The 27,095-nt window shown below is 39.6% G+C and overlaps 9 protein-coding genes across 9 annotated transcripts; 6 read left to right on the top strand and 3 right to left on the bottom strand.

Moving 5' to 3' along the window:
• Window positions 1–322: 322 nt before the first annotated feature.
• On the top strand, window positions 323–3,451 carry SOCG_01397 (MCM complex subunit Mcm6). Its single transcript, XM_013164352.1, has one exon. The coding sequence runs from the start codon at window positions 430–432 to the stop codon at window positions 3,127–3,129; it is 2,700 nt and encodes an 899-aa protein (XP_013019806.1). The 5' UTR covers window positions 323–429; the 3' UTR covers window positions 3,130–3,451.
• An 80-nt stretch (window positions 3,452–3,531) lies between these two features.
• Window positions 3,532–8,186, top strand: SOCG_01396 (guanyl-nucleotide exchange factor). The gene has a single exon (XM_013164351.1). It carries the CDS (start codon window positions 3,662–3,664, stop codon window positions 8,096–8,098), a length of 4,437 nt encoding a protein of 1,478 aa, XP_013019805.1. The 5' UTR covers window positions 3,532–3,661; the 3' UTR covers window positions 8,099–8,186.
• An 898-nt stretch (window positions 8,187–9,084) lies between these two features.
• On the top strand, window positions 9,085–11,912 carry SOCG_01395 (complexed with Cdc5 protein Cwf3). The gene is made up of 2 exons (XM_013164350.1): window positions 9,085–10,154; window positions 10,272–11,912. The coding sequence occupies exons 1-2, from the start codon at window positions 9,339–9,341 to the stop codon at window positions 11,859–11,861; spliced, it is 2,406 nt and encodes an 801-aa protein (XP_013019804.1). The 5' UTR covers window positions 9,085–9,338; the 3' UTR covers window positions 11,862–11,912.
• Window positions 11,913–12,002: 90 nt separating this feature from the next.
• SOCG_01394 (ribosomal protein subunit S10) lies at window positions 12,003–12,734 on the bottom strand (the record flags this gene model as incomplete). Its single annotated transcript, XM_013164349.1, has 2 exons — window positions 12,003–12,603; window positions 12,652–12,734. The coding sequence occupies 2 exons, from the start codon at window positions 12,732–12,734 to the stop codon at window positions 12,003–12,005; spliced, it is 684 nt and encodes a 227-aa protein (XP_013019803.1).
• A 68-nt stretch (window positions 12,735–12,802) lies between these two features.
• SOCG_01393 (methylthioribose-1-phosphate isomerase) lies at window positions 12,803–14,518 on the top strand. The gene has a single exon (XM_013164348.1). It carries the CDS (start codon window positions 13,283–13,285, stop codon window positions 14,375–14,377), a length of 1,095 nt encoding a protein of 364 aa, XP_013019802.1. The 5' UTR covers window positions 12,803–13,282; the 3' UTR covers window positions 14,378–14,518.
• Window positions 14,519–14,936: 418 nt separating this feature from the next.
• Window positions 14,937–18,248, bottom strand: SOCG_01392 (transcriptional corepressor Ssn6; the record flags this gene model as incomplete). The annotated part of the gene is made up of 1 exon (XM_013164347.1): window positions 14,937–18,248. One exon carries the CDS (start codon window positions 18,246–18,248, stop codon window positions 14,937–14,939), a length of 3,312 nt encoding a protein of 1,103 aa, XP_013019801.1.
• A 1,969-nt stretch (window positions 18,249–20,217) lies between these two features.
• SOCG_01391 (membrane exchange factor subunit Sat1) lies at window positions 20,218–21,795 on the bottom strand (the record flags this gene model as incomplete). Its single annotated transcript, XM_013164346.1, has 1 exon — window positions 20,218–21,795. The coding sequence occupies one exon, from the start codon at window positions 21,793–21,795 to the stop codon at window positions 20,218–20,220; it is 1,578 nt and encodes a 525-aa protein (XP_013019800.1).
• A 282-nt stretch (window positions 21,796–22,077) lies between these two features.
• SOCG_01390 (DNA replication factor C complex subunit Rfc1) lies at window positions 22,078–25,820 on the top strand. Its single transcript, XM_013164345.1, has 4 exons — window positions 22,078–22,308; window positions 22,364–22,497; window positions 22,558–22,599; window positions 22,662–25,820. Exons 1-4 carry the CDS (start codon window positions 22,237–22,239, stop codon window positions 25,204–25,206), a joined length of 2,793 nt encoding a protein of 930 aa, XP_013019799.1. The 5' UTR covers window positions 22,078–22,236; the 3' UTR covers window positions 25,207–25,820.
• A 383-nt stretch (window positions 25,821–26,203) lies between these two features.
• SOCG_01389 (3,4-dihydroxy-2-butanone 4-phosphate synthase) lies at window positions 26,204–26,925 on the top strand (the record flags this gene model as incomplete). Its single annotated transcript, XM_013164344.1, has 3 exons — window positions 26,204–26,240; window positions 26,290–26,407; window positions 26,463–26,925. The coding sequence occupies 3 exons, from the start codon at window positions 26,204–26,206 to the stop codon at window positions 26,923–26,925; spliced, it is 618 nt and encodes a 205-aa protein (XP_013019798.1).
• Between the last annotated feature and the right edge of the window lie 170 nt (window positions 26,926–27,095).

The raw sequence follows: 27,095 nt of genomic DNA, 5'->3' as shown, positions 1-27,095 counted from the left end.
ATTTTAACTAAAATACTTAAACGGAAATTGGTAATCCTTAAAATTCTAACTTATTTTTTCTTCTATTGAGTTCTTTTATTTCAAGGAAAAGCTGTGCGAAAAGTGTTTTCTTCGAGAACCCAAGTGCAATAAATTTGGAAATCTTGAGTAGAATGCGTCGCTGAAAACATTTCGAAGATATCTATTTACAACCAAAGTGAACAAAACAAAACAAAACATGAATAGTCTACAGCTTATATTTGATATAAATAACATCCTTCTGGAGAAATAAATGACTTTTACCGTATTATCATCTTAAAGATATTTTAGACGAAATTTAATGCGCGTCGCTTAAGTAGTGTATAGAGAGGTAGGTAGTAGAAAACTCAACTTCTCCCATCCACTTGGGAATAACACCTTTCCCTTTAAACTTGGCATTGTCCTTTAAAAATGTCTTCATTTGCTTCTCCTGGAGCAAACGCAACGACGCCGACGTATAGACATGGATTTCAAACCTCTGAAGTTGGCGATAGACCAACAGTAAGTATGGCTTCTCAGCCAGAATCTACTGGGATGGTGGAAGACGATAATCTTGTAAAAAGAAAACCATTCGCAGCCATTGGGGATGCAATTCCCAAAGTGGTGGATACGACTGGTGAGTCTGTTCGAGAAACATTTCAAGATTTTTTAGAAAGCTTTAGTGAGGATCGCGTTGACGAAATGGGCGCGCCATCTTCGTCTGCAATGTCAGAAAAATACTATATTTCTCAGATTCATGGACTTGCCATGTATGAAATTCATACTGTCTATGTAGACTATAATCACTTGACTACCTTTAATGATGTTTTGGCTCTCGCAGTTGTGGAGCAATACTATCGATTCACCCCATTTTTATCTCGTGCATTACAGCAACTGGTTGAAAAATACGAACCAGAATATTATAGAAACTCTTTATCACAAGCCAATGCTTCGTTGTCAACTGCAAATCGGTCAAGCGACAAAACGTTTGCTCTTGCATTCTATAACCTTCCTTTCCGCTCTACTATTCGAGATTTACGTACTGATCGTATCGGTCGTTTGACAACAATTACAGGAACTGTCACAAGGACTTCAGAAGTTCGCCCAGAATTGGCCCATGGCACTTTTATATGTGAAGAATGCCATACCGTAGTTCCACATGTTGAGCAGGCGTTCCGTTATACCGAACCTACGCAATGCCCCAACGAACTTTGCGCTAACAAGCGTACGTGGCGCCTAAACATTTCTCAGTCCACTTTCCAAGACTGGCAAAAAGTACGCATTCAAGAAAACAGTAATGAAATACCTACCGGCTCCATGCCACGGACGTTGGATGTAATTATACGAGGTGACATTGTAGAAAGGGCTAAAGCCGGCGATAAGTGTGCTTTTACGGGTACACTAATAGCAGTACCCGACATTTCACAACTGGGTATTCCTGGTGTAAAACCAGAAGCTTACCGAGATTCTCGAGGATTTGGAGCTGGTAGAGATTCAGGCAGTGATGGTGTAACAGGATTAAAGTCTCTTGGTGTTCGTGATTTAACTTACAAACTTTCTTTCCTTGCTTGTATGGTCCAGCCGGATGATGCAAATGATCGTAATGCTGCAGATGTTCGTGGTGATGGATCCCAGGGCATTGAAGTTCAAGATGAGTTCCTCCAGTCACTTTCGCAAGCTGAAATTGATGACTTACGTGCTATGGTACATTCAGATCATATATATTCACGTTTGGTGAATTCTTTGGCTCCCTCGGTGTACGGGCATGAAATCATTAAGAAAGGTATTCTTCTACAACTAATGGGAGGTGTTCATAAAGAAACACCTGAAGGGATTAACCTTCGTGGTGACATTAATATTTGCATTGTAGGAGATCCAAGTACTTCAAAGTCTCAGTTTTTGAAATATATATGCAATTTCCTTCCTCGTGCTGTTTATACATCTGGTAAAGCTTCGTCGGCTGCTGGTCTTACTGCTGCTGTTGTAAAAGATGAAGAAACTGGTGATTTTACGATTGAGGCCGGTGCACTTATGTTGGCAGATAATGGAATCTGCGCTATTGACGAATTTGATAAAATGGACCTTTCAGATCAGGTTGCTATCCATGAAGCTATGGAACAACAAACAATTTCAATAGCTAAAGCTGGCATTCAAGCTACCTTGAATGCTCGCACTTCCATTTTGGCTGCTGCTAATCCTATCGGCGGTCGTTATAACAGAAAGACTACTTTGCGTAATAATATCAATATGTCAGCACCCATTATGTCACGTTTTGATTTATTTTTTGTTGTATTAGACGAATGCAATGAATCGGTCGATCGTCATTTGGCTGAACATATTGTTAATGTTCACCGTTTACGAGATGAAGCTATGCAGCCAGAATTCAGTACTGAGCAGTTACAACGATACATTCGTTATGCCCGTACGTTTAAGCCAAAGTTAAATAATGAAGCTAGAGCCGAAATCGTGAAAAAGTACAAGCAACTTCGTATGGACGACGCTCAGGGAGCTGGTAAGAACTCTTATCGGATTACTGTGCGTCAACTGGAATCCATGATTCGTCTTTCGGAAGCGATCGCTCGTGCAAATTGCGTCGATGATATTACTCCTGCTTTTGTAAACGAGGCCTATTCCCTTCTCCGACAGTCCATCATCCACGTTGAACGTGATGATATTGAAGTTGAAGAGGAAGATGCGGAAGCAAAAGAACGAGAAGCTGTACCAGCCGACGCGATGCAAGTAGATCAACAAGAAACAACTACTAATACCCAGAAACCAGAAAAGCCCAAGTTGAAGATTACGTATGAAAAATATGTTTCAGTTATGAACGGCATAGTTCGGGTTTTACACGAACATTCTGCCGAGGATGGTACTGAGGGAATGATTGCTGGTGATTTAATTCAGTCTTACCTTGAACTTCGGGAAGACGAATTACATACCGAAGAAGATATTATCTATGAAGCTGGTATTGTTCGAAAAGTTTTAACACGTCTGGTCCATGAATCTATTGTCATGGAAATTCAAAATAAAGCAGACAGTGAGGTTAAACTTCCATTTGAAGAACGCGTTTTCTCTATACATCCGAATTGTGACTATGAAGCGCTCGTTAGTAATGGAGAAATTGACACATAAAATCTTTCTTTTTTCGAAGGCACAGGCATATTTTTGTTCATTTAATCTCTTTCTCCTTGTACTTGATATTTAGACTTTATGGATCTTCTAAGCTGTTAGATCCATAATTACTACTTTTTAGTAGGTTCGTTACCGCCATTTTTTTTCATTTGTATACTTAGTTTTTTCCGTTGGATGTGTTTCTTCATGTAGCTTACGATAATATCGTTTCAATCCATTTTATCGGAAAATAAAGCTTACTCCAATCGTTTATACCTACCTTTAGACTTTTGACAGGTTATTTATTTATTTATAGTTTACTAATTATTTTTATCCTGTTCAACCTTTGGTTAATGCTTTAGAATGTAAACAAAACATATAATAGTAGCGTTTCTTTTCAAATATTACTTTGATACTGACTCACTGACAATAAACCGCGGGAAGGGTAAGACCCTTTCACATAAACCAACTACTTTGCTGAGAACAGCTTAAGTAAATAAACCCGAACGATTCAAACTAAGAATTGATTCATATAAATAAAATAGTAACGGTTATGGATGTGCCTCGTGCATTTCCAAACCAAGAACCGTTATGTTCAATTTCGCCATCTTCCTTGGTGATAAATGAAATCATAACAATAGTAACAGCTATTCGAAAGACATCACGATGGAGAAGTTCAGGAGTTGCATCAATTTTAGGCGTCACCACCTTAAATGATGAGTTTCTCGCCGATGGACTAGAGAATCACTGGAAAACAAACGGAGAGAAAAGCAGTACCGTTCGATATCCCTTGGTGATGGAATTCTCACAATTAAAGGCGGACCTTACAAATCAGCACGATCTTAGTAACTTTGATTCATTGAGGTTGCTGTCCCCATTCTTGCGAACCATCAAGTCGCCGAGAACGACGGGAAATGTAACAAGCTTATGTATCTCAGCCATTTTAAAATTCTTTTCTCTAAGAATCATAACCGATAAGTCCCCGAACCTAAATGTTGCCATGAGAAATCTTTCATTTGCGATTACACAATGTCGATTTGAAAGTTACGATTCCTCTCAGGATGAAGTTGTTCTTTTGCGCGTTTCAAGATTAATGGAAGAATCGGTACGTGGTGCTGGTAATCGTATACTGAGTGATGATTCCATTTGCGAAATTGTTGAAACAGGATTAAGCATGTGCTGTCAGATGAGAGTATCAGCCATGTTGCGACAAAGTGCTGAGTTATCAATGATTAACATAATTCAATGCATTTTTGAACGATTAAAGTACATTGATCCTGGGTTAGATGACGAAAATTTTTGGAACGAATCTTCTAAGCATCCCATAGAAGAACAAGACTTTCATTACAACCGCTTGAACAACAATAATGAGGCTAATTCAAGTGATATAGTTCCTTTTGGGATAGAATCTATACGAGAGGTCCTTCGTGTCTTAATATCTTTCATAGATTCAAAAAATCACCACTTTACTCACCAGGTGAAGTGCATGGCTCTTCGATTTATTAATGCCGCTTTTGAAGTAGCAGGCGAGCACATGGGTAACTTTCCTTCTCTGCGCATATTAATTAGTGATACCCTCTGTAAATCTTTACTACATTTAATTCGAAATAGCCAGACACCCGTGTTAACTAACTCCCTAATCGTTATGACTACTTTACTTCAAGCTATGCCTCATCATTTGAAATTACAGCAGGAGCTCTTTATATCTTATTTAATATCTTGTCTACAAATCCCAACCCAAGTACCAAAAGATTCCGGACTTGAGTCATCTCTAGTAAAAGCGATATCTTCTACAAATTTAGCAAATGATCACAATGCAGACCGAGCTACACCTACCTCATTTTCAGAACGGAAACGATTTGTTCTCGACAGTGAAGGAAGCCCTCCAGAAATTCGGGAGCTCATAGTAGAATGCTTTGGTTCTCTGTCTCGGATACCCGGATTTCTTGTTGATTTATATGTCAATTATGATTGCGATCCTCAGATGTCTGATTTAGCTCTAGACCTCGTACGTGTTCTTACAAGAAACTGTTTAATTGACGCTGCGCGCTACTCCACTAATAACGTACCTCCTTTATGTCTTGACGCTCTTTTAAATTTTATTCATAATTTCCACGAACGTCTCCTCCCTGCTTATGAACCTAAAGATCATGATCGTGCTTCAGAGGCGTCAACATCCTTGTTACAGTCCAAGGAAAGAAAATTTTTGATTATTGAGGGTGCAAATCTGTTTAATGAAAATCCTAATGATGGTATTTCATACTTATCTTCTCATTCTATTATTGAACACCCCTCGGAATCAACCTCTATAGCATCTTTTTTTCATTCTACAAATCGTCTTAGTAAACGTGTGTTAGGTGAATACTTAACAAAAGCGTCGAATACTGAGATATTGGATGCTTTTATGGTTGCATTTGACTTCAAAGGAAAGCGAATTGATGAAGCTTTACGTATGTTGCTTCAATCTTTTCGCTTACCTGGAGAATCTCAATTAATTGAACGTGTAGTAGAAGCTTTTGCTCATTATTATGTTGAAGCTAATCCGGGTGTGGTGGCATCTAAAGATGCTGCTTTTGTTCTTTCTTATTCTATCATTATGCTAAACACTGATCAGCATAACCCAAATATAAAAGCACAAGCGAGAATGACTTTAGATGACTTTTGCCGGAATGTGCGAGGTGTAAATGATGGCGCTGATTTTGACCGTCAGTTTCTATCTGATATCTATAAAGCCATTCGGAACTTTGAGATTATCGTCGCTGAAGAACACGACACGGAACTATCTTTTTTTTACATTTGGTCAAAGCTACTTCAAAATTGTAAGAATACTACCCCTTTCCGTCGTACCGATTCAAATGTTTTTGATTGTATTGTTTTTAAAGATGTTTGGAACTCTATATTGGCAGCCTTGATGTATGTATTTTCAACGGCTACCGAGGATACCGTGTTTTATCGGGTTGTGAATGGTATACAACAAACAGCTGACGTTGCTGCTCAATTTAATCAAACCTATATTATAGATTATATTGTTCGTCGTCTAGCAGATTTTACTGCTATAGTTTCAGCACGAACACCTGAAAATCAGATAAATACTGCCATAACTCATGAGGATCATCAATTAGTGGTCAGCGAGCTTTCGGTACGTCTTGGTCGTGATTTCCGAGCCCAATTGGCTCTAATTGTGCTTTTTTGGGTTTGCAACAAGTTCAAAAATTGTATGCATGACAGTTGGCCGTCCGTCGTAAGCTTAATTTTAGCTTTGGGTAGCAACAATTTGTTAACGAAGGATTCTCTTCCGGGTGCAAAACTATTTCAATATGAGCACTTCCCATTCCCCAACCCTTCAGTAAGTTCAGGAAAATCAACTTTTAACAAAGAAGGTGGTCTGCTTTCAGCTTTATCTTCTTATTTGTCTAGCTATGCTAACGACGAACCTCCTGCCCCGTCATCTGAAGAGATTGGTCAGACATTGTCGTCGATTGAGTGTATAAGGTCTTCTAAGATTGATGAGTTTCTTCACAATTTGCTTGATGTTGAAGGTCCAACACTAAGGAGATTAGTTGATTCACTCATTGACATAAGCGATGGCCCATTGCCCGATAATACATCTATACAAAACGAAAATACCAGTTTCATAATTGGACCTTCAAAGTCATCACATGCTCACTTTAATACACAAAATCTCATCATTGCAGATATGTTGACTTCGTTATTTATGGGAGTTTCTAAGAAAACGGATGTTTCAAATATAAAAGAACATGTGCTTTCATATTTGCTCAGTAAGTCAGAACACGTTGTTGATGAGCAATCTATGAATCATTTTTCCTATTACATACTGTTATTATATATGGATGAAGACCTGGAGCTTCAAGAATCCTCTATTGAATGGAAGAAACTTACCGAATATTTTGCTATGGTGAAAAAGAAAGAGCTTCCAATCGAGAGTTCTATTATTTCAATGTTCCTTGAACTAAGCAACAGATATCCATATCTATTATACAGTGCGTTTGGTTTTGATTTTCTCGATGTGCTTCTTCACGTCAATTCAGGGGACGTTTCCGATCTACTTGTAATTTTTCATAGAATTTCGGCTCGTCAACTTGATCTACCAAAGCTTCAACGTTACTTTTCGTGTATTGATATGTTTATACAAAACATTGTAAAGCAACTAGCTAACATATTATCTCGTCAGAAGAAGGGATTATCAAAGGGAAAGCCTGTGGATAAAACTACACTAGAAAGCCATGGAAAGGACTTGAATGACGCATTTGATTTGTATTTGAAAGCGACATCAGAATTTGAAGATGAGCATTATGATGTTACTGACGATAAAAATGTTTTGCATCAAAAGTGGAAACTGGTGTACAGCCATATTTGTAAGTTTTGTCTATCCCGAAGTCGGTCTTTACGAACATCATCCTTTTCTTCTTTACAGAGAGTGGTTATGGTACAATTGGACAAATCGCACGATGTCAATGTCACCATGTCTTTATTCCACCAGGTGTTACTGCCAACAATGGAGAATATGATTACTGGACTGAATGGTAAACCGGAGCATCATCTATTCGGAGTAGCAAAAGCTCAAATGTTCAGTATTATTTGCAAAACCCTTTTGTTAGACATGGATATTCTATCAAAACAGTCGAATATGTTGTATCCTCTATGGTTAAAATTAATGGACGTTGCAATCAAACTGAGCGCAATGCACGGATCGGAAGCAATGGCTGAGGTGATGGAGTCTATAAAAAATGTGTATTTGATTTTACACTCGGCTGGGGCGCTATGTGGTCCTACAGTGCACGACACGGGTTCGGACCCGCTCTTAAAAACTTGGAATTCTACATGGAATAATCTATTCATCTACTATCCTGAACTTGCACAAGAACTCGACTTAAGTTCGGAAACAGAAACAGAGACTCAGGCACAAACAGAAACAGGGACAGAAAAGAGAAATGAGGAACATAATTCTCTTGAAACTGGTGTTATTTAAAAATAGATTGATGTTTAATTGTATTATTAAATCATGATTTTGTTATTTGTTATCTTCACTAAATAGGACAATCCAAGCATGTAAACAGAACATAAAAGAACATTATCGTGTATTTATTTACGGATTATAGCGTAGTAGCTTAGCAAAAGTTTTTTTCATCTTCTATGAACAGTCACAAATTTCTATATAAGGTCATCGGTTTTCACTTTTTTCAATAACCAAACATCATGGTGGCTTTACAGCTCAAGAAGTGAGGAATACTTGTTTTGTGAGCTGTACAGTTAGCCAGACCAAGTAACTCACTCAATTTTAGAAAGGTAAGTTGGCAGCTATTCTGAACAGCGTCCAGATTATGATGAGAACGTTTTTCCTAGTAGGGCAAATAGATGCGGACATCTTTTATAAGTTTTAGGAATTCTTCGTTGCTGAACAATGTTCATTAGACGCTGATATTTTGATAATAAGTTTTCATTTATTTCTAACATTCTATTAGGTATGGAAATTTGATTGATTTGTTTTGCTTGGATGATTATACTTTACCCATATTCTGCTGGTGAATATCCATGAGCCTCAGAAAACATGCATCACCGAATGAACTTTGCAATACAAATTATCTATTTAATTTGAATGAGCTTTTTGTTCTAACTATTGCTAGTGTCATTGATGCTGTATTAAAATGGGGTCTATAAGAGGTAGTTTTTTAAAGTCATATTTCAAAGGGAAGTGATAAACATTTATGATGATAAAAAAAATCATTCAGTTCTGCTTCTGAGCCAAATCTGAAGAAACCTAAATACCAAGAAACTCTCACATATCTGACAATGTTTTAATCCTTCTTTGATGAAATTGGCTATTTCATAGTTTATGATAGGTTTAGTTCGTTAGGCTTAGTCTATAAGTTTCACTGTTTCGGCATAGAAAATTTGAATACACTTTTTGTTTTGAATCCTGTTTGCATGTAATGCTATTTAATTAGGTAACTCTATGAAGTGTACGTGACAAAGAAATCCTGTGAGTGAATTCAAGTTAATTTATGCTTATTCTCATTTCCTGCCTGTCTTGTCATCAAACAAACCATACTTGACTAGTGAACTGTTCGTACTTGGTGTTCTGCAGCAAGCAAAAACAGCATCGTATTAATTACTATGATACAAGTACCTCTTTCGGTGAATAGAAAGGATATTGACTAACCACCATTCGATGAGGGTGCATTTCTCAAACCTATAATAAATAACAAAAAATGAGCGAAACCGCTCACGTAAAAGTGCATTCCGATTTATTAGACATAGAAGATGAGACCTTTGAGCTAGAGTTGCTTCGTAATCCATATTCCTTACGAAGTTGGCTGCGATACTTGTCAGCACGCGAAAATTCTACACTTGAAAAGCGTGTTTTGCTATATGAACGAGCTTGTTTAGAGCTTCCTGGAAGTTATAAGATATGGAAAGCGTATTTGGAATTGCGATTAGCACATTTAGAAGGTGCGTCGTTTGTCACAAACCAACAGGCTTTCCTGGACGTGAATGGTTGCTTTGAAAGAGCATTAGTTCTTCTTCACCGTATGCCGGTCATCTGGCATATGTATTTAAAGTTTCTTATGCAGCAGGCCGATGTGACAAAAGTTCGCAAGGTGTTCGACGCTTCTCTTCGAGCTTTACCAGTGACACAACACGATGATATATGGATGTTATATCTGGAATTCGCTGAAGAGATTGGCGGACTATTTTGTATCCATGTGTATAGAAGATATATTCAACTCGAGCCTCGTGCAGTTGAATCCTATATCGAAGTGTTAATCAATCTGGAGTTATGGAATGAAGCCGCAAAGCAGTATCTGGATATTTTGAATCGACCGGTTTTTCTTTCCAGCAAAGGGAAAAGTAATTATCAGATCTGGAACGAATTCTCGCAGTTAATCGTACAGCATCCTGAGGACATAGAACAAATCGACGTTGAACGCGTTTTCCGGGCAGGTATTCATCGTTACACCGATCAGGCAGGTAAGCTCTGGGTTTCTTTAGCTCAATATTACATTCGCTTGGGATTTTATGAAAAGGTAAGTTAGATCAAACAGTATAGATTTGTTTAAATGACTTTTGTTGGATTCTATGGATTTTAAGTATTGAAATTCATATCCCCTTGTTTTCAGAATACTAATTTTTTTTGTTTTTAGGCGAGGAGTATTTTTTATGAAGGGATTACTACCGTCATGACCGTACGCAATTTTACCCAAGTATTTGATGCAGCTGTCGAATTCGAGGAACAATGGCTCTCTATACGAATGGAAAATGCGCCTTCTCAATCAAAAGATGATATTGGGGTGGACTACCATCTGTCTTGGTTAGAAAAGCTGCTAGATCAACGCTCTTTGTATATTAATGATGTTATTTTACGACAAAATATTAATAATGTTGACGAATGGCAGCGTCGTACTACCTTGGTCGGCGATGATCGTGAAAAAATTGTACAAACTTATGCTGAAGGCTTACAAAAGATAAACCCCAAATTATCTATTGGTTCATTAGGTTCTTTCTTTTCAAACTTTGCTAAATTCTACGAAAATATTGGTGATGTTCAACAAGCTAAAGTTATTTTCGAAAAAGCCACTAACGTCCCATATAGTTCGGTAAATGAACTGGCCCAGGTATGGATTGATTGGGCTGAAATGGAATTAAGACATCAAAATTTTGAAAACGCCAGAAAATTAATCGGGCATGCTGTTAAAGCCCCTAAAAGAAGCGAGATTAGTTTCTTTGATGAAGCTTTATCTCCTCAGGTCCGACTTCATAAGTCAGCCAAAATTTGGATGTATTATTTAGACTTGGAAGAAAGCGTTGGATCTTTAGACTCGACACGGAAGCTTTATGACCGCATGTTTGAGCTTAAAATCGCGACACCACAGGTCGTGGTTAATTACGCAAACTTTTTGGAAGAGAATGGGTTTTACGAAGACTCATTTAAAATTTATGAAAGGGGTGTCGCTCTTTTCAGCTATCCTATCGCATTCGAATTATGGACTCTGTACCTTGTGAAGTTCATTGAACGTTACAAGGGAAAGCAGTTTGAAAGAGGTAGAGACCTCTTTGAACAAGCATTAGAAGGTTGTCCGTCTGAATTCTCTAAAAGTATTTATTTACTTTATGCAGATTATGAGGAAAACTACGGCAAGGTGAAACGATCCATATCAATATTAGAAAAGGCTTTGAAAGAAGTTACTCCAAAAGACCGGTATGGTGTTTTTAATGTTTTATTGCTCAAAGTTGCTTTTAATTACGGTGCACTTGCTACACGTCCGATTTATGAAAAAGCCATTGAAATCCTTAATGATGAAGAAGTAAAGGACGTGTGCCTTCGCTACGCGGAAATGGAAACACGACTAGGTGAAATCGATCGTGCTCGTGCTATCTTTACCCATGGTAGCCAATATTGTGATCCACGAGTAGAAACCGAGTACTGGCAACGTTGGCAAGATTTTGAGCTTAAATACGGAAATCCTGAAGAAACAGTTAAAGAGATGCTTCGAATTAAGCGCTCTGTTCAAGTAAAATACAGTACGAATACATTGAATATAGCAAAACAGGTTGCCTCTATGGGAACACCTTTAGCATCTGGGGACGCTATGGAACAGTTGGAACACTCACAGGCAAACACCAAACACTTAGCAGGGTTTGTTCCCTCGAGTACGGGACCAGTGGGAGGTATACGGCAATCGGGTGTTGTTGAGCAAGAACAAAAAAACCCTGATGAAATAGACTTAAGCTAATGATTCACTAGACAAGAGCGTTACAATAAAATTGAAGGTTTTAAAGAGTTCAATTAAGTAATTATATTGACATGTATAATCCACAAGTTAACCAGCAAAATGCACGTAAAGAAGTAACTTTATTAAAAAGTCGAGTCACAATTACTTTTTCTTTTGGTCTCCCTTCATCAGTTTTTGAAAAACGGGGTCATTCTTTAAAAGCTCATCTGCATGTAATTTAATACGGTCGTGATCCTTAGAGTCGCTCCAAGTACCTTGCTCTTCTGCTGGAAGTAGAGACCGTATACGAGCAGCAACTTCCAAGTCCTCGTATTCTACCATTTTGGCCTCAAGTGTCAAAGATGGCATGTTGTTTTTTCTAACATACGCTAAGAAAATTTCAAGTTGGGAAGGGTTTATGTTGTAGAGTTTGAAAAGGCGGGTATGGGTAATTCGTTCAAAATTTTCTTGCGATCCTTTATGCACAAATGGGGATCTTAAAAGGGTCCAACTTTCAACCTTCTTCGGCAAAGGTCGAGGACCACGCATTGGAATCTTCATGTAGTAAGCGGCACGGCATATGAAATCGGAATAAAAGTCCAATTCATTCGTTTCATAGCTTTTTATTCTTAAAGTAGCAACCAGATCATCGTTTTCGCTGGCTTTCCATTTCAAAGGGCTCAAGTAAACGGCTGCTACATTAGGAGGGAGTTCACGAAAGTATGGATTCTCTGCAATCGCAGCTCTTTCTGACAAAGGCTTTCTAAATATCAAATTAGCACTTCCTTATACCTTTAAAAGAAACACTTACAAGGGTTCGGAGAAGAGCGATGATCCAGAGGGAGTACTCTGTTCAGCAAGGCGAAGTCCTGTATGAAAAAAGCGTTTGAACATTCTCAACAAGGCATATGTAGCATAATATTTTTTAATGAAACAAATTAGTCTAATTTAGATGCTGCCACCGGCCAAAAGCAAAATTTCAAACGGTTTGGAAAATGAGAGGAGTAGAGAGAGAGGATGTGAACAGCCACGGAAGAAAACGCCCAAGGACACCAAGGACAAGTTTAGTTCAATAAATTGTCATTTTGTAAAATATATGAAAGTCATCCTGAAAAGAATCAAATTAGTTGAGACCAATATTACCGTCTATAAATATAAAGCTTATGTGCAGAGTGCCATCCTCGGCAAGCATCAAGCAAGACACAAATTTTCGAAGAGGGAAAGATTCTTATTAGGAAAAGAACTTAAACCGTATAAGAGCAGAACGCCTGGAAATTTCGATCCTATTCAACGCGTTCAAGGTACATCTTTTTTATTGCCCCACCAAGAAAGAGAAAGGAAATAGAAAGAACTCTTTTAACGCGTAGTAAAAGTTAACTAAACTAGTTAAATTTACTAAAAAAGAAGTCTTTTCTTGAGGAAAGTGAAATTTACTAGAAATCATGTCTTTACAAGCAATCATTTACAACAAGGATGGGTTATTTGTCTTGGATCAACTTTTGCTTCCCCATCAGCACAAATATGTTCCTGTAAAAAGTATTGAGGATTCATTTTCTGTTATTAAAAATATGCAAGTTCGTGGTGCACCCGCTATCGGCATTGTCGCAGCATTAAGTGTCGCTGTCGGACTGAAGAATTTGGAAGAAGGTAAAAATGCGAAGGATTTTGTTATTGATAGCTTAGAATATCTTAAACAATCCCGACCTACTGCAGTCAATCTTTTTGAGGCTTCTCATATCTTGCAGAATGCTGCTCGCTCCGTCCACCCTTCTCAAGTCAAGGAAAAAGTTATTCAAGAAGCAGAAGCTATACTCGATAGAGACCTGAGAGATAATCATGCAATTGGTGCTGCTGGCCGTCAGTTTCTTCTAAATCATTATAAAGGAACCAAGACTAAGCTTACCATCCTTACTCACTGCAACACTGGATCATTAGCTACTTCTGGGTATGGTACTGCATTGGGTGTTATCCGGGCATTGTATGAAAACGGTAACTTGGAACATGCATTCTGTACTGAAACTCGCCCTTACAATCAAGGTTCTCGCCTTACAGCTTTTGAGCTCGTACATGATCGTATTCCAGCTACTTTAGTTACAGATTCCACTGCTGCTTCCATCATGCACAAAATCGACGCTATTGTTGTGGGCGCTGATCGTGTCACCAAGAACGGAGACACTGCAAACAAGATTGGTACATTGAATTTGGCAATTCTAGCCAACCACTTCAATATACCTTTTATCGTTGCCGCCCCTTTCTCCTCCATAGACTTAAACCTTGCATCCGGTTCTCAGATTACCATCGAACAACGTCCTTCTATTGAAATGGTAACTGTTCGTGGACCTGTGGTGAAAAATAGCGATGCTACAGAATTTGGAGACGCTGAACGAGTTCATATTGCAGCTCCTGGGATCAATACTTACTGTCCTGCATTTGATGTTACTCCTGCTAAACTAATAGCTGCAGTTGCTACTGAGAAAGGTTACTTTACCGCTACAAACGGCAACTTTTCATTTACGGATTCTCGTGAATCAGCATGAACAAAAAAGTTGATAAATAAAACGTCTTTTGCATTAGTAAAATGAATGCTTTTTAGAAATAAAAAAGCACTATTTTCGTTGTCTTTTTTTTTTATAGCTTGTAAGCAATATCTTCTCTGTTTGCGATTTATAGAATGTCTACATTTGTACTGCACATTTAATAAAATTGTTATAAATTATTTTAACCTGAGTAAATCTTTGCTGAAGCAACGATAAAATGGATAGTTTACACTCTGCATCTTTTTTTATACAATATTTTATTCGCTTTGAGGCTACCAAAAACATAAATAAAAGAACGTACTCATGAAGCTCAAAACTAGCAAAGCATGTCAGCGTAACGATTTTTATTAAAATAAAATAGCTAAAATCTATATACATTGCTAAAGCAAAAAAAAACGGTAAAGAAAAACATTAACGATAATACATAAAGATAAAATGTACTTAATGCATACGAGTCAACTCGTAGTACATAGTAGACAAGACATTACCGACAAACTTCGCAGTAGCTGCCTTATATTTCTGACTGAGTCTTCGATTGAAACAAACCTCAACCTGGGATTTAGTCGGCCTCCTCTTCACCATCGTAATCCTCGTCAACATCTAAAGTACGAGCTGTTTGCTTCGGGCTCCGTGATTTGTCTTTTGGCTCAGAATCAGGACTTCCAACACTCTGACTCGGTTCTTCTGAACTAGCACGACTTTCCTGTTGTTGATTAGCCTCAGCTTCAGCAATAGGTTCAGCAGGTTCAGTACGTTCCGAAGGTTTAACAGGTTCAGCAGGGCTAGACCTGGGAGACACTTCGTTATTTGTTTTATCATCGTTATCCTGTGATTCATCTGCAACTATTTTTTGTCTTTTCACACTTTCATCAGAGGATGAAAGTTCAGGAGAAGCTTCCTCGGTTCTCGTTTTATCAGACGGAAGTTGTCGTTTGTTATTCTTTTCAACCAAGGTCTCTTGTTTAACCTCTTGACCTCCCGTAGTTTGATCCAAGTCCGTCGTAGCGCTTCTTGGAGACTCATTCGGGGGAGCTGTATAAGCATCAGCCTTCTTTGACGTATCTTTTGGTGAACTGGTATGTCGTTCCCGCTGTTCGACACTAGAAGTTACACCCTTAAATTCCTTAGGCCGGTTCAATATAGAACTAGTTTTTTCTTGTGGTCCCACAATCGCCGAGAAAGAACTATGCTGAGAGGTCGGCTGATCCGAGTTTTTGATTTGCGGCGATTTTGATACAGAAGCACCACTAATGGATGGCCTGTTACGGTTAGGCAGAGCATTGGGAACTGCCGGTGGAGCTGCGTTAGGTTGCTGAGCAGTTTGATGAGTAGGTGATGGTTGATTAGTGACAGCTCCTACTGTAGGAACAGTTCCGGGGGATGGTTGCGGTATAACACCTGCGTATGGATTTTGAACGCCGTTTGGAAGCGCAACATTACTGCTGTAAGCTTGGGGAACGAAAGGTTGTGTGGGGGGTTGAGGCATTGCCTGGGGTTGTGCTGGAAGTTGGGGTACCTGCCAATTAGAAGAAGGTGCAGGACCAGGGAGTGCACTGGGGTATACAGAACCAGGTTGTCCTACAAACTTAGGATTCTGATTTGTAACCGGAGGGGGTGCTGCTGAAGTACCCAGTTTATGCTGATCGGTGCTCGAACCACGCAACAATTGCAGTCTAGCACGGATGTGAGGATTGGCGGGATCTAACTCAGCGGCACGCTGATATGCATCCAAAGCATCGCTAATTTGATTATGGCAACTCTCATACAAAGTACCCAAATCGTACCATACTTCAGATATATAGGGATTTAAGCGGATCGCACGAGAATAAGCATCTAGGGCATCCTGGTATTGGTTTATCTGGTAATATAATACACCAATGGAGCACCAGAAAGTGGGGTTTCTGCCATCTCGGTAAACAGCTTGCTGATATGCCTCGTAAGCTTTGTTGTACTTTTGCTGGGCGACATAACAACGGCCGATCAAATACCAAGACTGGGCATCAGTGTCATCGGCCTCCAAAGACTTGGTAAGATACTGAATGGCCAAATCTTGATTTGTAAAAGAAGAAGACTGCTGATGGCAAAGCCAGCCCAATTGTTGTAGTACTTTTGCATGATTGGGAGTCTCGGCCAATACACGTTCGTACGCCTCCTTTGCAAGTTTATACTCCTTTTGCTGTTCGTAAACGTGACCGATTTGGAAATAAATATCCAACACAGTCAGAGGCTTAGGAGGATGGTTCAAAATATAGCGAAACAGCTCTAGAGATTGAGCAAACTTGTGTTGCTGCTTGTAAATGATACCCAGGCGGAAGTAAATTTCGTTTACCTTTTCGAAATTCGGGTCCATGCGAAGACACTGCGTGAAGGCTTCCTCGGCGTGCTCGTGAGAACCATAGCGGTCGTACAGAATTCCGATACCATACCAAAGTTTTGGATTTTTAGGATCCTTCAAATGATACAAAGCCTGACGATAAGCAGAGTAGGCACGAGATAAATCATCACGCATCAAGTAGCAATGGCCCAAAGCGCTCCAAATTTCACCCTGTTTAGGATCAAGATCGAGAATAGTTTGGTAGTATTCAATAGCAAGAAGGAACTGTTCGCGATTCCTTAAAAGGGTAGCGACTTGAAGCATAGCAGGAATAGAATAAGGATTTTGACGGAGAGCAGCCTCGTAAGCGGTAAGAGCTTTGTCCGAGTCATCGTAAAGCTCAGCAAGATGACCAATTTGGAGCCAGGCCTCCTCGTTGAGCGACATAAGTTTCCGAACGGATTCCGGTGCATTGGGAGGGACGAGATTGGCTTGGGTAGCTGTGGGAGGGGGAGGATGAGAGGCCACGGGAACGGAAGGAGGGGGTTGAGAGTTTGGGTTGACAGAGGGGGAAGCAGAGACGTGAACGGGAAGTGAAGAAGGAAGGTTGGGTGGATTGGAGGCGATTTGGTTGATGGTATGAGTGGGAGGGACGGCGGAAGGAGCGGGGGCGGAAGTAGGTGGATTTGGTACGGCAGAAGAGTCTGCTTGGGTAGGGACACCAGCGATGGAAGGATTTTGGGCGGGATGGGGAACGGAAGGGATGGAGTAGTAGGTACCGTTTTGAGAAACAATTGTGGACATGGAAGGTTTGGAAGTGGCGGCAGCAGCAGCGGGGTTGGGAGGAGTGGCAGCGGCGGGAGGATGCATGGATCGTTGTTGTTGCTGAGCGAAATGAGGAAGATATTGAGGAGAAGCAACAGGAACTTGTTGAACAGGCATTAGACGCTGCTGCATTTGAGAAGCTTGTTGATCTGGGGGAGCAGCAAGGACGGCGGGTGGTAGCTGGCGGTACTGCTGAGAAGAAACGACGTGTTGTAAATGCATCATGGCGTCAGGATAGGAGGGATGCATGGGCATACCTTGAGGATTATGTTGGGATGGAGGAAGGATGGAGGGGGAGGATTGATGGATAGAAGTAGGAGCAGATTGTTGTTGAGGAGGTTGAGAAGAAGGTTGAGTCGGCGGAGGAGGAAGTTGGTGTTGATGTTGATGTTGAGGTTGTTGGTGTTGGTGTTGGTGTTGGTGTTGGTGTTGGTGCTGGTGCTGGTGCTGGTGCTGATGTTGATGTTGATGATGTTGCTGGGAAAGCATAGGATGTAAGGAAGCACGGGGTATATGAGCAGGATGAGACATGGTATTGGGTGGCATCGCAGAAGGATAGTATGTTGGGTATGTAGAGGGGAACGATGCAGGATGATTTTCTGATGTCATGACTTTTTGAACGGGATTGGAAAGAGCAGCAGGAGCACCGGAAGTGGGAATGGGAACCATACCAGGAATAGACTGGGGGTTTTGAGAGGGAGAAGCACCAGAGGGAAGGTGAGAAGTAGGCATATTTTGAAATTTATCAAGGAAAAGGAAAGAAAAGAAAAGAAAAATAAGAAGGTTGTTTTGAATTTCAAAATAATCCACACACAAACACACACACACACACACGAGCGCGTAGACACAAAAAAAAAGAGCAAAAGGAAAAGGAAAGCGATTATTCGTGAAAAGCAACAACAATAATAACAAAACAAAAAAGATTCGTTAAAACAATTTTTTCTTTTTCAAATGCAAATGAATGGAAAAAGAAAAGAAAAGAATAAAGAACACTTTAAATAGAATAGAATAGAATAGAAAATAAAAATAAAAATAAACCCCCAATTAAAAAAAAAAAAAAATTAAAAACAACAAACCACTTAATTTATCGTCAATGATGTCGTTAGTCGGGTTTTCAAGATTTCCAAGATTTTCTTCCTTATTACCAAAGTGTTCCAAAGCGCGAGAAACAAGACACGCCCTTTTTCAAAAATATATATATACTATATATAATATATTATATTATATATACTATATATATTATATATTATAGGACTATATTACAGTGATTGCGGATGTAGATTTCTGAAACTCTATACACAAACACTACACCACACCACCAAAGAATGAACTGAACTGAACTGAACTGAACTGAACTGAACTGAAATGAAATGAAATGAAACCACACGCTACGAAACGATACGTTGGGTAATCGTTAAAATGGAAATCCAAGAAACAACGAGCTCCGTATGATAAGAAAACGAATTCGATCGAGAGTGTGTTATAGACGATAACGGAGGTTTAAATTCGTGCGAAATAAGGAAAGAACCGAAACAATGAGTGAAGCTTAGGTATATATAAGCATCATGCGGTAAACGTCGATTTTGTCCAGAACAGCATCACAGGATCATGAGTAAGAAAAGGGAGAGCGGCAAGAGGGGCTTTGTTGGAGCGCAGTTTTGGACAAATCTATGGATCGAGAGTTTACCGATCGGATGGAAGCAAAGAGGCGATCGATCATGATGGTCCAATCAACGTCAACCAATGATTGAGTATGAAACGAAAAAAAAAAAAAACAAACAAAACAGAATGAAATCAAGTCAAATCAAATCAAATCAAAGAAAAAGAGAAAAAGAGAAAGAGAAAAAGAGAAAGAAAAACAAGAATCATCATCCATTAATCAATCAACCTTTTTTTCTCTTTCTCTTTCTCTTTTGTTCCAAGGGAATCATATTGGGTTATTTGGGTTACACACACTCAAATCCAATGGAATCCACTCCTTGGACCTCTCTCTCTCATGGGTGGATGAAGGATGGATCAATCGATCATTCCTCTTTCGTCAATGTCAACTTCATCACCTCCTCCTTCCTCTCTCCGGTCTGGTCTCTTCTTTCCTTTTGTCTCGAATTGCATTTACCTCATAAGCATTCGCAAATCAGGAGCTTGCCTTTTTCTTTATCGGATATGACATCATTCTCATTCGACGAAAAGGAACAACCTGTTTTCTCCATCTCCGCTTTGTATGACATCATTTCTGTATGATGCAATCCAAAGTTGCATGGTTGTCTCGGAAGCACATGTTACCTAAAGAAAGTTATTTGTTGGAGCAAGGGAAAAACTCGAGGAACCAATCAATGAGAGATGAAACTTTTGGTTGGAAAGTGTCGAACCTTACCCGAATGACAAAGTTTTCAAACAGAACCTTCGAACGACTCAAGAAACCAACAAATGACGTCATGTTTAGAAATTCCACTGTGGGGCAATCCCCTTGCTTCCAGGCGATAATAAACGCGCGGTTTGCGTGGAACTGCGACTGGAGGGAGGAATCCTTGTGATTAGCGTCTGGTATGTTTTGTGTGTGTGGGAGGGTAGAGACAGAGGTACAAGTAGTAGAGTATAAAGACGAGGACGGTAGAAATAGGAATAGAAGTAGAAGTAGAAATAAAATAGAAATTAAATTTCAACATTTCTTTGGAATCTCCATTCTATATTATAATACCCTTTACATGATACAATGTTCAATTCGTACAGGCAAACAACATTGAATCGTTTCGGCTGGAAAGGAAACGGGTGCATGCTCAATTCTCATTTCACGAGTATTTGTAATCAAAGTCGTCTTTCGATGACCACCACTCTCTGTGGACGATGGCACAGTTGGCGACGATTCTTCCTTTCCATGCAATCCATTTTTCTCCTCGTTTGGATTCAAAACACCCTCCACATGCTTCTTCTCTTGGTCACGTCTGCCCATCGTCGCCCCTTCTCGTTCGCTCGAATCCCGCAAGAGCTCAATCCGCAAAAAATGCTCCACTCCAAATTGCTGCGTCTCAAACGTCGTCGGACATTCTTCTGGAATGCTCATGGAAAAACTAAAGTTTTCCAATCCATACACACTCCGACTCATTTTCGTCCATATCCTTCGTGTTACCCTCTCCGTGTTTGTGCTGTTTCGCATGCGAATCTTTGGTACAATCCGTTCTACACTTTCCAGCTGTACATGCAATTGTCGTATCGCTCTTCCCATACCATTCACCTCCAATAACATCATTTCTCCGGCTACATACCTGGACTTGTTAAACAAAAATCGACAAATTAATCTTTGTTGGTTCGCTATTTCATATTTCGTCGTCATCCTTCCAAGCGTTTCTTGTCTTTTTAACAATTCAATTCTTTCCTTTTTTTCCAGTTCTTCTTCTTCTTCTTCTTCTTCTTCCTCCTCCTTTTCATTCCTCTTGGTCATCTCGCGCTCCTCTTCTCCTGCATACGCACTCCCATCACCGTTCAACAACGTAGCCAAGAATTCTTCAAATCTTTTTTTTCCGTTCCCGGAATCTTCGCGCTCCTCTTCCAGCCATGTCTCTCCCACGCTCTGCTCCTTCACTTTCGCGGGCTCAAAGTCAAAGATCGGTTTATGCACGTCTGCAAACACATCCGGACCCGCAACAGATACTTGACTAAATTTTCCCAACGGCAATTCCGGCCTTTGCTTGCTGTTTGGTAAAAGATCAACTTCAAATTCGTATTCCACACACGCATTGTGGTCCGGGAACTGTGCTCCCACCACTAATTTGTGCTGAAACTGAAATGCAACTCCTTTGTACGATGGTACCGTCTTTAATGGAATCTTTCTTTGCATTCGAAACCACTGGCTTTCCCCCGGTGCTAATGTCATGTCTACTCCTAAAATGTCTGGACGAGTCATGTACACTGGTGTCGCATTTTCTTCTTGCTGTTCCGATGCTTCGTTCAAAGTGCTAGCTTGATTCAATCCTAGCAAGCTGCCAAACATTCCGCTTAGTGCATTTGAAACTGAATTTCCCGTAGACGCTTTTGGGATATGCACCAAACCACTCATCGTCCGCTTGTTCAGCAATCCTTGACGTTGGACATCTTCAAATTCCGAAACACGCACCAATGTGGGGTCCAAGTACATCTCTCCGTGTATGGATGCATAACACAGTAATATTTGTAACACACTCTGAGCTGCTTTCGAATTGGTGATCTTTACAATGCAGTCAAACGATTCTCCCACCTGTACCGCTTCTTTTAGACATTTAATTTCTACTTGACATTCTGACATGTTCCTTGTTTCTCACAATTCTATTCTTTTCCACCTGGCAAACGTTTGGTCAATATGTAAACACTGACAGATCAATACCGTTTTCCGTCAAAATCTCCGTACACTCGAATTAGAAATACTTTTTTATAATCCGATAATATTCGTTTTTAATCAAGGGCATTTCTGCCAATGTTCTACACTCAAGTTGGCTTCTTGTCTCGAAATCCTAATCGTCGATGGGTAATTTCATACACCCATTCCAAACTTCTCATTTCACGTTCATCGTTCTTTCTCGTTATTCTTGATTTCCATAGTTCCTTCCTTCTCCTCAAGCATTTACCGTAGTCCAAGCACCCCGTCCCAAACCTGAAGACTTAGGAAAAAGTAACTAGGACAATTGCTTGCACAGTTTGTCAATATTTACGACTTGTAATATTGTGCTGTATTTGCATTCTTGTCAGAATGAACAATTCTGACATCCGAAGCTTTTTTGGCGGAGGAAACAAGCCAAAAAAACAAGCTGCAGCTCCTCAAGTACGCGTTTTTACTTTCATTACAAATCCATTGGATGAAGCTTACCGTTCTTTAGACAGATTCCTCTAGCGTGAATTCTTCACAAAAGAAGAAACGCATTGTCCTTTCTGACGATGAATCTACAGACGTCGATTCTCAACCAGCTTCCAATGGTTCCACAAAGGAAGTTAGTCCATCAACTCAAAAAAGGTACTTGAGATTTTTCTTGTCTCTTTAAATTACTTTTCCTGATTTTCTAACCAACAATAGACAAAAAGTAAATGTTGCCCCGTCGGCAACAAAGTCTCAAGCGTATGTATCATTCTTCATTGCCAACTTGATAGATGTACTCTTGCTAATTCCCTAATTCCTAGTACGTCGGATGAAAAGCCCAATATTTCTGTGGAGGACTCTTCTGATGTTCTTGCCGATGATCATCCAATGTCTTCGCCAGTAGTATCTATACCAAGAACGTCCTCGCAAAAAATAAAGGCTCCTTCTGCACGGTCGGAATCTTCTAAAGAAGTAAAGGAAGAAGATGACGAGCTTCCATCAGCCCCAGCAACGAAACGAATTCGTCGCACCCTTCCTCCTAGTATTTCTGAAACCCCAGAAGTTTCAAAACCTGCGGCCACGCCTGCCCCAAAAAGGTCGAATGTAAAGCTTAAAAATCTCCCTAGATTCTCTCCTGAGGCTACAAAAGTTATGCAGTCCGTGCCTTTGATTGACATAGATTCTATTGGTGTTATGGCTCCTGGCGGTTTTTATGATCGAGCAGATACGACACAAGCTCCAGGATCTAAGCAAGTTCCTATTGGAAACGATAATTGCCTTTCAGGTCTAAGCTTTGTTATTACGGGTATTCTAGAAACGTTGACCCGTCAAGAAGCAACCGATTTAGTAAAGCAGTACGGCGGAAAAGTGACCGGTTCTCCTTCAAACAAAACAGATTTTATTCTTTTGGGCGAAAATGCCGGTCCTCGAAAAGTTGAAACCATCAAGCATCATAAAATTCCCGCGATTAATGAGGATGGTCTTTTTTATCTGCTAAAGAATCTTCCCCCATTAGGTGGTTCTGGAGCAGCTGCTCAAGCTGCTCAAGCAAAGCGTGAACAAGAAGACGCCAAAATTCGTGAAACTGCGGCTAGGCTTGCACCAGAAGCCCCTGCTCAAAAAGTACAGCCTAGTAATCAGTTATGGACGACAAAGTACGCTCCTACTTCTTTGAAGGATATTTGTGGTAATAAAGGTATTGTACTCAAGTTGCAAAAGTGGCTGCAGGACTGGCCCAAGAACTTGAAGTCTAATTTTCGTAAACCCGGTCCTGATGGTTTAGGTTTGTATAAAGCTGTGTTGTTATCAGGACCTCCAGGAATTGGTAAAACAACTGCAGCACATTTAGTAGCTAATTTGGAGGGATTTGATATTTTGGAATTTAATGCCAGTGATACCCGAAGCAAGCGTCTTTTAGATGAGCAATTGCTAGGTGTAACTGATAGCCGTTCCCTTGCCGGTTATTTTTCTTCCGCGCATGTACCAGTTGATCAATCCAAATCTCGCTTGGTTTTAATCATGGATGAAATTGATGGCATGTCTTCTGGTGATCGCGGTGGTGTGGGTCAACTGAATGTCCTTATTAAAAATACCAAAGTTCCCATTATTTGTGTGTGCAATGATAGGTCACATCCGAAATTGAAACCTCTGGATCGAACGACTTTTGACTTGCGTTTTCGACGTCCGGATGCTAATTCATTGCGCTCCAGGATTATGTCGATAGCATACCGTGAGGGACTAAAGTTGTCGCCTCAAGCGGTGGATATGCTTGTTCAAGGGACATCGTCTGATATGCGTCAAATTGTCAATTTGTTGTCCACTTGGAAGTTAGGAAGCAAGGAGATGAACGTCCAAAATAGTCAGTCAGCTGTAAAACAAGCTGAGAAACACATTGTGATGAAGCCTTGGGATATCTGCAGTCGATATTTGCATGGCGGTTTATATCATCCTTCAAGCAAAGCTACGATTAATGATAAATTGGAATTGTACTTTAATGATCATGAATTTTCTTATTTAATGGTACAAGAGAATTATTTGAACACAACCCCTGATCGAACACGACAGGAGCCACCAAAGATGGCAAACTTGAAACATCTAGAATTGATTTCTAAAGCCGCAGAATCTTTTTCTGACTCCGATCTTGTCGATAGCATGATTCATGGTTCTCAGCAGCATTGGTCATTGATGCCAACACATGCTTTGCTATCATGTGTAAGGCCAGCGTCATTTGTTGCTGGATCTGGTTCCAGACAAATCAAATTTACTTCTTGGTTAGGAAATAACTCCAAAACGAACAAGCTTTACAGAGTGCTTCGTGAAATTCAGCTTCACATGCGACTAAAGGTGTCTGCCAATTCTTTGGAAGTTCGACAACACTATATTCCTATATTGTACGAATCATTATCAATGCGTTTAGCTAGAGAACAAGCAGATGCCATTCCCGATATTATCCAATTAATGGATGAGTACTTCTTGAATCGTGATGACTTCGACGCAATTATGGAAGTTGTCTTGCCTGCCGATGTTGGTGAACAATTAATGAAAGGAATACCTACTACTGTCAAGTCTGCGTTTACACGAAAATACAACTCTACAAATCACCCAGTTGCTTTTATCGGTTCGAGCGATGTTCTTCCCATGAAAGGATCGCGTGCTCCAGAAGTGCCGGACGTGGAAGATGCTCTTGAAGCTGAGGACGAAGTTGTCGAAGCTGAAAGTGAAAAAGAAGAAGATGATACTGATTTGAGTAAGGACAAATTTATTTCTGTTCCGAAAAAGCCGACGAAGGCAACAAGGAAGCCCAAGGCGGATGCGGGATCGTCTTCCTCGGCGCCCAGTCGTCGAGGCAGAAAGAAAACAACATAACATAATAGAAGAACATTCACTTTTCAAAATTAAAATATTTTAGGTTTCAAATGCATATCAATTCGTTTATGATGGTTAGCGGTAGACAGGTTTCGTTTCATACAATCGAATAAGAGAATAAGAGCATAAAGCTACGTATGTACGTGTTGTGCTGTCGGTATTGCTTTGCGTTCCATATGTTCTTAATTCTTTGATATGTATCTCTTTTATATGCAAAAAACAATGCAGCAAGCGTAATTTGATTCATAATCCACTGCTGTTACAGAGTTATTCTCAATGATTTTTGTTTATTAAGAAGCTTCATGCTACATTGATTACTTACGAATACCGATACTTTACATACTTTGATATCTGATTAAATATGTCACCCAAATCGGACTGATCAAAGACTTACAATGACTTAATTTCGCAAAATGTACATGTATATGCCTTTCGTCGCATAGTTAATTCAATTTCGACAACAAAGCATTATTCCTTTACGGAAGAAAAAAAAAAAATAAAAAAATAGTATCCAACCCTTTATAGTATGATATTCATAAAATATCGTACTATACTTTTACTTGCTCCTTACTATACCGTAATAAATAAACAAACGATGAAAGCAATAAAACGAAAAGTTTTCAAGATTAAACCCTTTTTTTAACAGTAAGGAGACTTGCATCAAACACAAACAAATAATATTGTAAAAATAAAATTAAATATGGTATCAAAGGTGTTGTTCGTGATGACCAAGAGTTATCAACTCGATTATTAAAGATGGGAATTTAATAATAGACAAGTTTTAAGATTTCAAGAGTCTTAAATTCTCCGTTTTAATTTTTCTTTAATCATTCTTTTTCTTTTATTTTTCTCTTCCTTCCTCTCCCTCTTTTTTTTTTTTTTTTTTTTTTTTTTTTTTTGAATGTTTACTAATCATCGCATCTCGCACACACTCACTATCCATTCTTCCCTGAAGTAGCTAGGTAAGCGTGTGTGTTCCATCTTACCATTTACAAAGATGCTTTCATCCATTGAAGAGGCCATTCAAGACTTCAGTATGATAGTATTTCCAGTTTCCTCATAGAATTCTAACACAGAGTGTAGAGAACGGAAAGTTTCTTGTTGTTTTGGATGATGAAACACGCGAAAATGAAGGTGACTTAATTATCGCAGGCGCGAATCTTACAACAGAACAAATGGCATTTCTTGTCCGACATTCAAGGTATTGAACATAATATTTCGTTATGAAAATTTTTACTAACTTAAAAACTATTTAGTGGATATGTATGTGTTCCTATGACAGGTGAACGATTGAGCGAACTAGATATCCCCATGATGGTCGAGCACAATGAAGAAAGAATGCGAACAGCTTATGCAGTAACTGTAGACTTTACTGAAGGAGTTACTACTGGAATTTCCGCGCACGATCGTGCTCTCACAACCCGACAATTAGCCAACCCGAACTTAAAGAATCCTAAAGCCTTCAATCGACCAGGCCATGTGGTACCTTTAAGAGCTCGGGAAGGCGGTGTTTTGGCTCGTGATGGACACACAGAAGCTGCTGTTGATTTGTGTAAACTTGCAGGCTTACCTCCCGCCGCTGCTATCTGTGAGCTCGTTCGTGATGAGGATGGATTAATGTCTCGCTTTGATGATTGTGAAAAATTCTGTTCCCAATGGGGAATTAAAATGATTACCATCAAATCTCTGATAGAATACATCAAGGAGCATCCATTATAAATGTAATATTAGGCTGAAGACCGCACATGGCGTAATTGCTTCTGATACGATCTTTCTCTTCTAGCCAATTCCCTTGACCATATTATTTTGTTTTCAAATCTTTTTGTCCATAAAAAGTTGTGCGAACGAGCGAATGTTGAACTCTTAGTAAATGAATTACTTAAAAATTA

The sequence above is a fragment of the Schizosaccharomyces octosporus genome (genome assembly GCF_000150505.1).
Source record: "Schizosaccharomyces octosporus yFS286 unplaced genomic scaffold supercont6.3, whole genome shotgun sequence".
NCBI lineage: Eukaryota > Fungi > Ascomycota > Schizosaccharomycetes > Schizosaccharomycetales > Schizosaccharomycetaceae > Schizosaccharomyces > Schizosaccharomyces octosporus.
Note: the sequence above shows the minus strand (reverse complement) of the source record. Positions and strands in the feature narration are given on the sequence as shown.